Source organism: Vicugna pacos, chromosome 6 (assembly GCF_048564905.1).
Source record: "Vicugna pacos chromosome 6, VicPac4, whole genome shotgun sequence".
NCBI lineage: Eukaryota > Metazoa > Chordata > Mammalia > Artiodactyla > Camelidae > Vicugna > Vicugna pacos.
In genome coordinates, this window is record NC_132992.1 from 1,179,862 (window position 1) to 1,191,831 (window position 11,970).

Sequence of the window (11,970 nt, forward strand, 5' to 3'; positions counted from 1 at the left end):
TTCAGAAAATGTTACAAATTATGGTGATTAGCTGTTCTTCGTGGTTTATAATTCAGGACACCTCAGCTAGTATATCACTTGCAGCTAAACTCATTTATACATATATGACCTCATACAAGCGTATGTATGAGAACTAAACAAGCCGTCACGCAGAAGTTTACGTGTCGATGGCCACGAAGACCGCGGAAACTGGATCAGCACGGGCATCCCGGGAGCAGAGGTCAGGCACGACCTGACTGCAGGACCAGTTTCTTTTTCCTTTTCTTCTTTTAAAATTTTATTAAAGGTCTTTAGACAGCAACATCCAGACCCCAGACTCAGCTGCTGAGGAGATCCTGTTAAAACTAGTTTTAGTACCAACGCTGCAGCAACAGAATCAAGGGAAACAAGAGAACGATTAGCACGCCCTCGCCCCGCCCCAGTGCCTTGTGGGAGAGGACTGTCACTGTGGCCTCAGGGAATCCCTTAGGTTCCTGGAAAATTCAAGAGGAAGATTACAGAAGACAGCCCCCAAAGGAAAACACAGGATTTTCTGCTCTGCTGAACATTTCAAGACCCAAACAACTAGTTAGAAAAATCAGGTATGTGACATTACTTGGAACCCATGCATAGGGCTTACACTGGAATGAAGTGGAGACCAGTAGGACCCTAAGGATAAAGGTCTTACAAACCCTGAGATAAAGAACCCTGTGCCCACTGCTCCATCTCACTAGTCTGGCCTTTTGCTGGTTTCCAGCTGGTGATGGGGAGTGTCTCACTGCCATCCCCAAAGTGCCTGCTCCCAACTAGGAACTCTCACCTGCCACATAACAAGTGACAGGTCATTTCCAACCTCAGTTTAGAGATAACTGGCATTTTAATGTAAACACTTACTGTTTAAAACCATTACGAAAAGCATATCTTTCAGCAGACATTCCGTGTAAATCTCGAGAACTGGCATTAACTTGCTTCTGAAGCAGCAGCTTGACTGTGTCCGGCGAGTCATGAAACACAGCAAGCATCAGTGCTGATCTAAAATAAAAGAGACATCTCCACCCTTAGGAACTTAGCGTAACTCAAACAGTTAATTTGGTCTAGTTTACCAAGTTAATCTCCTGCCCACCCCTGGAGAACTGACCACTTACATGCTCGAGTGCTCATCTTTGCAAATGACCTCCAAGGCCACAATGGAGGGACAAAAAGGAAGCCTCCCATCCTACTTGGGTAGCACACAGTAGAAGGTGCTAATTTAAAGTCCTCTGATGGACAAGAAAGGATGCTGAGGTCACTTATCTGAAGTAGGTAAAGGTTTAAATAAAGAATTCCCCATGTCTTCTCTAGTCTGAAACATTTAATACTTTAAAGTCAGCTAGAGGTCAGGTAAGGAGAAGCTGTTTGCAGGCTGAAAACAGTAATATGAATAAAAATGGCAACAAAAATAGTACGGCTGCAGTGAATCACGCTGAGAAGCATGTGCCCGGCACTAACCTGAATAGTCTATGTATGGTCTTTCTTAGGCACAACCACCCTTGAAAGATGTACTATGACCCTCCTTTACGTGTCAGGAAACATATTGGTTGGTAATAAGTCATGTCCCCCAGGTAACACACCTGGCCAGCAGGAGAGCTGGGAATTCAACCTCGTCTGACTCTACAGCCCAGCTCTTTCCTGTTTATCATCCACCAATGACCTGTCTTCTTTAAAGGGAATGTTTATTCAATAATTCAAGCTATTTTTCTTCCTTCTACCATTATCAATTGAAAATAAAAACATCAAACTGTACTAGAAATGAAAAAGGATAAAACCTGATGAGCCCACAGTATCTGGTCATAGTTACTCTCTTAGTGACACTCACTTAGTGACAACCTAATAACATCAATATCCTTCAAAGAAAGTAATTTAAAGCAGAATCATCCAAAAGGCAAAACAAACTCCTCTCTGTTTGATATGCATCTTTAAAAAAAATATACACCAAGTAGAGGTTAAAAAAATTATAAAAGAATGAAGAAATTCAACACTGTCTCATAAGGTAAATTAAAATTAGAGTCCATACTAATAAAACTAAAATGAAATCCCTGAACTATCATCAGATCATATGACCAAAAAACTCAGGTTGCAAATGACAGCAGTCATTATTATAAAGGAAGATGAATCCTGCTGCATACCATTCTTTGTGACACCCAGGCAGAATAATTGCTTTTCTACCTAACTGATGATGTGTTGATTCCAAGTTAATCCTCTTCTTATTAAGTTAATCTTTCTGATTGGCTGTTACTACTCTAGAACAACATTAAGATTAAACAAAAAAAGAGAGGGAGAGAGAGAACACACTATTGTACCTTTCCAGCTTGTCGACTGCATGTACATTTGCCCCGCTTTCTATCAAAAATTTGACCATCTCTTCTTTGTTCTCCCTGATGGCGACTAAAAATGGTGTGAAGTTATCCTGCAAAATAGTAAAAACAGTTGATAATGTACAAAATTACATATACATTTCAAAACTGAATTTAAAAACTTAAGTCTCTGAACTTAGAACATATACTATAAAAAAGTAAATAACAAGCAGCCCCTTCCTCCTCACCCCTCTGTGCCCCTTCTCTTTAAAAGGTTCCTCCTTGACCTCCTCGAAAGTTTCCCTGTGAAGTCATTCTCTGAAACTCACTTCAGACATTTGCTGGTTCCAAGAACCTTCGCTTCTATCGCAGTGTGTATCAGGCATTCTCTAGTTATCTTACTGCTCAACTACTACTCCTGACACTCTAAACACTGCTCCAGAGAGAACCATTTAGCTACTGAATCAACTACATTTTTAAGGAGCCACGCTGAGGAGAAAGATACCATACTGTCTGCAACATGCATAACCTATCCAATTACAACTATGACTAATCTCATAAAGCTTGCAGACATTCCAAAGGGAATATGACTATTTGCATGTAAAGAAAAAGTTTTTCTTAAACCAACTTATAAACTCTAATTTGAAAAATTCCATCCCACTCTTAAGGGATTATTATAAAATATGAACTAGACTATAAATTAATATAGACTGTCTTTAAAATATTGAAATATTTACCAAAATATACAACAGGAATTGTAAACTCAAATGCTTACAGAGGCAACATAGGTGGCCCGAGTAAGCGAAGGTCCCAGGTGAGGACAGCAAACTGGAGAACACACGCCCCACCAAGAAGGGGCCACCTCTGCAGGGCAGACCGCACAGGAGCCTGGGCTCAAGGGGGACTAGATTTGATTCTTTAGGAGAAGTTCTGAAGTGCAGATTTCTGCACAAGTCTCCTAAATTTTAAATGTTGACTCAGTGTGTGGAGACAAACTGAACATACCCAGGGCCATGTTTAGTGTATAGCCCACTTGTATTTTTATGTTTGCTGTGTTTCCAAACAGTTGGGTATAAATCAAGTATTTGTATGTAAAACCTTGCCTTTCTGCAGACGAAAACACTGGGCCCCAACATGTGATAAAAGTTGTGATTAAGACTCATAATACCCACTTTAAGAATTTTTCCAATGCCTGCTAAAACTACAATCTACCTGTATCTAATTCTCCCTGATTGTTAATCAAATGGATAATCAGGTCGTAAGACGGCCGAAACTAAATTATTAAAACAATTCCAATTTGTTACTAATGTCATGGGTCTTGATGTTTAAAACTGCCATCTTGCATGGTATACTTATATACAATGGAATATGACTCAGCCATAAAAAAGAATGAAATAATGCCACTTGCAGCAACATGGAAGGACCTAGAGATTATCATACTTGAGTGAGGTAAGTCAGAAAGCGAAAGACAAATTCCATAGGCTATCACTTAATATGTGGACTCTAAAATAGGATACAAATGAACTTATTTACAAAGCAGAAACAGACTCACAGACATAGAAAACAAACTGGTGGTTACCAAAGGGGAAAGGGGGTGGGAGAAGAATAAATTAGCAGTTTTGGACTAGCAGATAGAAACTACTATATATAAAATAGATGAACAAGGTCCTACTGTATGTACTACAGGGAACTATGCTCAATACACTGTAATAAACCATAACGGAAAAGAATATGAATATATATATGTATATACATAACTGAATAAGAATTTTATATATAACTGAATAAGAACATATATATAACTGAGTAGGAATATATATATAACTGAAGAATATATATATAGCTGAATAAGAATGTATATATATATTATAGAATCACTTTGCTGTACACTAGAATCTATCACAACACTGTAAATCAACTAGACTTTAATTTTAAAAAGCTGTCATCTTGATTATGCTAGGGCTCAGTGAATCTAACAGATATATTGCAAGAGTCTGTCACACAGCTTTAACCAAAAGAAGGCTCATGATTTCCTATTACTGCAATCAGAAAAACCCTGTTGACCTAATGACCTGGATGGGAACAAATGGTGCAAAATCTTTAAAGGGTCCAACTCTACTTATTGAATCACTCACCACAACCAAGTTTCTAAGACTGTCTGAGTGCCACTGAATGATCAGTGGTTAGAAGGGAAAAGGAGCTATTCTTCAAAGCAACAGATACTGCCAGTAATACTGCCAGGAAGAGACGGATAAAAGTCAGGCTAACACGGCTGGAAACGAGAGCACTGAAAGAAGCAGCATCTATCAAACCCCCGCTCTTCCAGAGACGTCTTATTTTTGAGATCTGTGAATTTACACGTATTACACATATCCATTCAATAGTCCTTAACCAAGGGTTGTATCAGAATCTCAGGGAAGTATTTCTAAATACCTGTGTCCAGACCTGAGTAGACTTATTCAATCGAAACCTTCAGGGGAGAGCCAGGAGAAAAAGCAGGAGGACCAGCTTCGCCATCACTTGCTCCCCACCTACAGCCACAGCCCCGCAGGGGAGCTACAGCAGGCTGAGCATGGGAGACCCCAAGATGTACATGGAGGGCCATGTGGCCACCAGCACAAGTGAATGCCCCTGCTGGCTGTTAAACATGACCTGACCTCACTTGCCCAGATTCTAGAACCTGGGATCCTGGGGTGCTCAGGGCCTGTGGTTTGCCGCCTCCCCTGCCCAGGTGCAGTCACCCAGCTCCCCCTGCTGGGTCGCTGGGTTCCTTCCTCCTCCCACCCACCCCCAGGCAGGCACCCAGCCCTTGCCATCACTTCACTCCCCGCAAGCCTTCATCTTCTGTAGGCTCTGAGCCTACTGCCCACTCCCAGGCACTTCCTAATGGGAAGTTGCTCCTTCTGGGGCAGAAGTGCGGCTGGGAAACAGAGCTCTGCCCTTTCTGTGGGCACTACCTCTAGCCCCTGGCCTTGGCTTTGGAGTTGTTTCCATGGTAGCAGGGCCTGATGTATTCAGTATACATTCTACTATAAATAAAGCACCTGTAGCTAGAAAAACCCCTGTATTTCAAATATCTTGTAAATAGTCAGTTGAGCTATACCTTGTTTATCGCCTCGAGGTTTGCATTACAGCGGAGCAGCTCTGCTGCAATTGATGTTTCTTCAGCCAAGACAGCATAATGCAGAGCAGTGTTTTGACAGTTGTCTTCAAGATTCGGGTCAGCACCCTGTTTCAGCAGGATAGTGACACACATTTCTTTCCGGCATTGTACAGCCTGTTGGTATCATGCCAAGAAACAGACTGTAAGTGCTAGGCATTCCAAGTTAACATTCCTCAAGTTCCAGCACTTTGTTACATTTAAAACAGATAAATTCATTTTTATTCTAAGTAAATCGAATCCATCTCACGTGGACACGGTTGGCTGCTACACACCTTGATGAGAGCTGTCTTGCTTTCCTCATCACGAGCATTCAGGTCACACTTCCACTGGACAAGGAGAGCCACCACTGATGACTGGCCGCTGGCGCAGGCTAAGTGTAGGGCAGTCCTGTGAACATGAGAGGACTTTTTAGGAAATTAGAGTGTACTAGTTCAAAGATACAGTTACTCGTGTAATTGTAAACATTCAACAGCATGCTATTCCTATCCCTTTAAAACTAACATTTAGTCTTATCTTAGTTCTTTCTATGGGGAAAGAACAATATTTATTAGCTCTTATTACTCACCACATTAATGGAAGAACTACCTGTTTGAATAGAAAGGGTATGCTGTTGAGATTCAGCTCAACTTGGGTCTGACTTCTACTTTAACACTCTTCCTTATTAGCTCTCGCTTAGCCTGTCTGTGTTTCAATTTCCTCATCAACAAAATGGGCAAGAAGTAGTAGTTATCTTACAGGATGCCACTGCGATGCTTAAATGAAAAGCTATGCAAAGTGTCTGGCAGTTGAATAGCTCAGTAATTGTTAGATAATATTATAATTGTTACCATTACTATTTTGCCAAGACAACATTTCAATTAAATAAAATAACAGTTAATCTACTTTGCTGCTGCAAGGATGAGAGAGAACACTGTACTTCAATGATTCTAACATACTCACTGTCTCACACTTCAACATCTCTGACATGGGAAGGCAATTTAAAATCCATGTCTTACAACCATAGTTGGCAGTTCCTCCCAGGCCTGGCCTGCCCCGCCCCACCCTGCCCCGCCCTGCCGCTGTTACCTGTTCTTCCTGTCTCTGCTGTCTACATTTTTCTTCCGTGACAGCAACTCCTGCACTGTCCGCGTGTCACCTAAATATGCGGCTTTGTGGAAGTCCTTTAGCTCACACCTATGGACATGATACCCAGGCACAGGCGTCTCACGATTCCTGCGCTCTCTCTGATGGATGCTGAAGTCCACCCAGCTCACGAACTGAACGAGTTTCTTCTTCATCTGGCTTATCGCCTTCCGACACCGCTCACTTTCCTCCTGGTCTCTTGCCACCTCCCAATCTCAGCGCTGGTGCTGCAGAAGAGCCACAGAGGTCTCGCTGCCACACCTTGGCTGTGAAGCTCAACGGCTCGGAATGTTTGGTCCGGAACACTCGTAGCCTAGCAACAGCACTGACCCTCAACTGTCCCTCAACTGTCCCTCCAGAGCCAGTGTCCCTGTGAGTGCGCACAGAGGCCCAGAGGCCCAGTGTGCCCGGTGCACACGTGGGAGCCTAAGGCAATTCAAATCTCTGCAATTGCTTGTGGGCCATTTTGGATTCCTTTCAAATGTTGGTGCTAGGTGGTTGAGTGTTTTGGGACATTTCCAGAAGTGAGGCTTGCCCCTGAGAAAGCCATGTTTGTATGCAACTGCGGTTAGAGTGGGGTGGAACCACAGGATGCTGAAGGCCTAGTCCCCCAGAGAGCTCCCCACCAAAAAACTCTGTATCTCCTTATCTCTCAGTGTATTCCTTTCCCCATCCCTCTGGGCTCCAGCCAGTCTCCAGGGAATTTAGCACATGCAAACAGCAGAAAGCTGTTTTCATGCTTTCAGAGATTGTGGCAATATATATCATTAAGTACAAACTTGAGAAACTAACACATGCTCTCCAGATGAAATGAAAATGTGTTTCCACATGTCTGCTGACCCTGCTCTGTGGCTCAGCCTTATGTTTACACGCTTTCTTCACTGTATTTTTTTTGCTTTTATTTCCACCAATTAAATCTTGAGTCAATCTGAGAGTTATTTGGGAGCATAGTGTAACATCTGAGAACTTTTTAACCATGTAACTATGAAAACACCACGTCAGTTACTCAGCGAGGCCAAGCTGCTAGCTGACCACCTGCAGGGGGGGGGGAGGCAGGGCAGGCCTCTTCTTCCTGCCTAACTCCATCCTCCCTCAGCTGGCTAATTATGGCTTCTGGCCCTGCCAGGATCAAAACTGCAGGGGGGCGGTAGAGTTCCTAAGTGGCTGACACTCCTGGGAGATGGTCTTAAGTGGACTGGACCTGGCAAGTGTTTTCAAGCTGACTCTCTCAGGGACATTTCTGGGCCCCCACCTGCAACTCCCCTGACCTAAGGGAACGTGGTGTTACTAACTTCCCCATTTAAACTATCTTTTCTATTAGCATACACTGTTATTGCCCTCATCTTATAAAAAAAGATGCGTTCACCCTCCAGCTGCGGCTTCATCTCTCTGCTCTCCAGCACACATGCCTCCTGCCCCTGCAAAGAAGCTGTTCCCATCCGCTTCCTCTCATTTTCCATCCAAGCAAGTGTGTCCACTCACTGCAACTGCTCACGACAGGGTCCCCCACCACCCACCAGGTGCTGACTCCATGGGCAGCTCTCAGCCTTCTCCTCGCACGGCCCGGCAGCCACACTTCCCACCGCTGCTCTCCCGGAGTTCCTCAAGCCCTTTCCTCACGGGGCTTCCCGGCTCTCAGGCTGCTCTGGTTTCCTCCCACGGCCCTGGCCGGTCTTCTCAGTCCCAGCCCCTGAGTCCTGGCACACAGCACCCCTGAGGCTCAGTCTTCCGGCCTCTACTACTGTCTGCTGCCGCCCGCATCAGCCTTAGGGCTTTATGTGTTCTCTACAAGTTGGTAACTTCCAAACTGCTATTTCCAACCCAGACCTCCCTCCTGTATTCCAGACTCAAGTACCCATTGTCTCCCAACGTCATCTCTTGGAAGTTTAATAGGACTTCTCCTGGGCCGGCCCTCCCCTGGGCCTGCCCTTTCCTGATCGTACCCACTCCTGGACCTGCCCTCTCTTGGTCCAGCCCTCTCCTAGGCCTGCCATGACCTGGGCCTGACCTCTCCTGTTCCTGCCCTCTCCTCTGCCTGCCTTCTTTTGGGCCTGCCCTCACCTGGGCCTGGCATCTCCTGGGCCTACCCTTTCCTAGGCCTGCCCGCACCTGGTACTGCCCTCGCCTGGTCCTGCACTCTCCAGGGCCTGCCCTCTCATGGGCCTGCTTTCTCAGAGTCCTGCCATACCCTGGGCCTGCCCTAACCTTGTCCAGCACTCTCCTGGGCCTGCCCTCTCCCTCTCCTGCCCTATCCTGGTCCTGCCCTCACTTGGGCCTGATCTCTACTGGACCTGCCCTCTCCTGGCCTGCCCACACCTGGGCCTGCACTCTCTTGGGGCTGCCCTCTGCTGGGCCTGCCCTCTCCTGGTCTTGCCCTCTCTCTCCTGGGGAAGTAAGCCAGAAAGAGAAAGAAAAATACCATATGTGATCACTCATATGTGGAATCTAAAAAAAGCACAAAATATAAATACAAAACAGTAACAGACTCATAGACATAGAATACAAACTTGTGGTTGCCAAGGGGGTGGGGGGTGGGAAAGGACAGACTGGGAGTTCGAAATTTGTAGATACTGACAGGCATATGTAGAATAGATAAACAAGATTATACTGTATAACACAGGGAAATACATACAAGGTCTTATGGTAGCTCACAAGGAAAAAGAATGTGACAATGAATATATGTATGTTCATGTATAAGTGGAAAATTGTGCTCAACACTGGAAATTGACACAACATTGTAAACTGACTATAAAGTCAATAAAACAAAATGTTTAAAAAAAGTGCTCCATTCAGAGCTATGGTTACATGCTTATCTTTTAGGGACAGAGACTAGGTTGGAACCTAAATGTACAGACTGGGAGAGAAAGGGATTTCAACTATTCTGACCAATTCCTGCTGAATGAAACAGAGAGGCCAAGCCCTCCCATTTCAAAAGTGCCCAGTTGGTGAGAAGACCCACCGCAGGGCAGTAGACGGGAAGGAACCTCCTTAAAAAAGGTCCCAGATGAGAAAACGGCCCAGTGACACTCACTCAGCCCGGAGGGCCTTCAGCCTGAATGTGTACGTGGGGAACCCGGGCAGAAGTAGGCGTGAGCCCTCCCCTCACCTGCGCAAGGTGGAGGCAGCTTTCAGCACCCTCCTCACCACCCGCCTGTCCAGCCTTCCTCAGAGTCACAAGGGAACTGGGTGAAAAGGATTTCAGCCTCATGCATTTGGCCCTGGGCAGGGCTGGGACTCTCCTTCCATCTGCGTGGAGGGCAATGATGTCCCCGGAATAGGATGTGTCTGGAATCAGCTGCTCCAAGTGCCCCGTGTGGGTGTTTCCTGGCACCACAATCTAGAGGGGTGGACCTGACAAATTCTGTCTGACGACAACCTAAATACTTACCGAGTCTTTTATTAGTCAGCATTATAACGTTTATAGTAAAGGGCTGAGCCCAGACACGGCAGAAGTCAACTTCTGCGCTACCTCGTGAGATCTGCCCAGGCCACAGCACTGGATGTAATTTACTCTCATAAATTCCCTCTCCATTAAATGTGAGCTCACACTTGACCCTTAGCAACTTCAACAACCTCCCATTTAGGTTCCTGGGGAAGGTTCTCACATACAACATCCAGGGCTTATGACAGTGACCCCAAAGCATCCCAAATGTTAGAGACATGTACACCTGAGATACACTTCTCGGGGACAGATCTATTAAAACAGCTATTCCAGGCAGTGGATGAGAGCAGTGTTGTCTGAACACGTCCTGCCACACACAGGATGCAAGTCAACATTCGGACAGGCTCAAGTTTTGTTTATTTTGTTCATGGTCCCTGCTTCTTTTTGTAAAGTCTTGTAAGTTTACTTGCCCTCCGATGTTCTGATACTCTTCCTACTCAAATTAGTAATTTCTGCTCTCTGTATTATTAATCTACTTAGAAAATAGAATAGTAATAAGATAGATTGGCAATCTGTTAAGAGCAAACTTTCAGGTAGGTTCCTAACAGAAACGTGTGTGTTACAACGAAAGCCCATACTGACAGTCTATGAATGATTTGCATTTACTACTGGGGTTTTTTAACTCATATATAGCTAATCTGCATTTTCCCCAAATTCATTTTTGCTTACTAACCCTACAGTTGATACCCTTACGATTTAATTCTTCAAAAGCAATCACTTAAGCATTGTACACGGGCATGTTTGTGGCCTGCGTTCTTACAGGCTGACAAGCACGACACAAACATGAGACTAAGTTCGTTCATCAGAAAATGAGTGTGCACGTGACCCAGGGCCACACCAACTCATCTACTGCCCTGCACCAGCAACCACAGCAGGAGGCGCCGTAAAATCTACAAAATTCTTCTGCCAGCTCTGAGCCGACAACAGTACTTACAGGTTCCGGGGGCCTCGTGCCAGCCAGGGCAGCGCACACACGCGGCGCTGCTGCACCGGCCAGGGGAAGGGTCCAGCCGACGTCCCCGCTGTTCGGTGGATTGTACACTTGGACATTTCTGGCCAGTCCTCTCACCACTGAGAAAAGAAAAGGCAACACGTGTTTCTTACACCTGTTTACACATGGCAAGCTATCACTTACCCCGAACTTCTGCTCTGTAGTAGGAGAAATACTGACTTCCTCAAACTTTGAATTATCTACACACAAAAGCACATGAATACTCTCCAAATCCCACATTTAGCCAAACTCAGCCAACTAGGGCCTCGGTCTCTACGGAAGCTAAGTTGTTGTCAATAAAAACAAGGGAGTAAAAGTAGTAATAGTGGGTTGGCCACAAAAGGACAAGGGACAAGGGGCAAGAGCGAGAAACTGGAAAAGCAGCTTCAGTTTTCCAGCACAGGTCATGGAAAGAGAGACAAGAGGATTCTATCATCTCTGCCTCTAAATGAGAACTGACAACACAGAGGACGCCCATCTAATCGGGGCAGCTAGATTAGCTGGTTTCAATCATTCATTTCTTCTCATTCAACAGACACTGAATGTCTTCTGTGATTCAAAGAAAAGGCAAACCTAGGGAGAAATCAAAGATACACTCAGTTCTCTATTAACTGCCCCAATAGGGACTTAGAAAAACATGCAAATTAGATCCATGTATTATCTCCAAACTCCACTCTAGGAATAACATCATTTTTCTAGACCACTAATCTTTTGCCAAAAGAGGTCATCCATACTTGCTTTCTTTGAGCCATCAGCACGTATATTTTTAAGCCAAAAAAAATATTTAGAGGTATGCACCAAAGCCTTTAAACAATACTACAAAGAATTGTAAAACCACTAAAAGCTGGTTTCTCAACATGTTAATAGCAAATGAAAGCACAGAGATTTTCAATGCCAAAAAGCACTTCATCAGCAGACAAATGTGCTATCAAGTAACACG

General features: G+C 44.7%; 1 protein-coding gene across 4 annotated transcripts in view; it reads right to left on the bottom strand.

Moving 5' to 3' along the window:
• Positions 1–11,970, bottom strand: part of LOC116279757 (ankyrin repeat domain-containing protein 26-like) — a 159,069-nt gene that overhangs the window by 33,009 nt on the left and 114,090 nt on the right. For 3 of the 4 annotated variants that reach the window (XM_072962175.1, XM_072962177.1, XM_072962174.1), the window contains exons 1-6: positions 10,974–11,110; positions 6,541–6,824; positions 5,748–5,862; positions 5,416–5,589; positions 2,319–2,425; positions 874–1,011 (exon numbers count right to left, since the gene is read on the bottom strand). In XM_072962175.1, the coding sequence (XP_072818276.1) occupies positions 874–1,011; positions 2,319–2,425; positions 5,416–5,589; positions 5,748–5,862; positions 6,541–6,752 (746 nt within the window). In that variant the 5' untranslated portion in view covers positions 6,753–6,824; positions 10,974–11,110. Of the gene's footprint in view, positions 1–873; positions 1,012–2,318; positions 2,426–5,415; positions 5,590–5,747; positions 5,863–6,540; positions 6,825–10,973; positions 11,111–11,970 lie in introns of those variants that run through there. The other variant, XM_072962176.1, reaches the window with a different exon arrangement.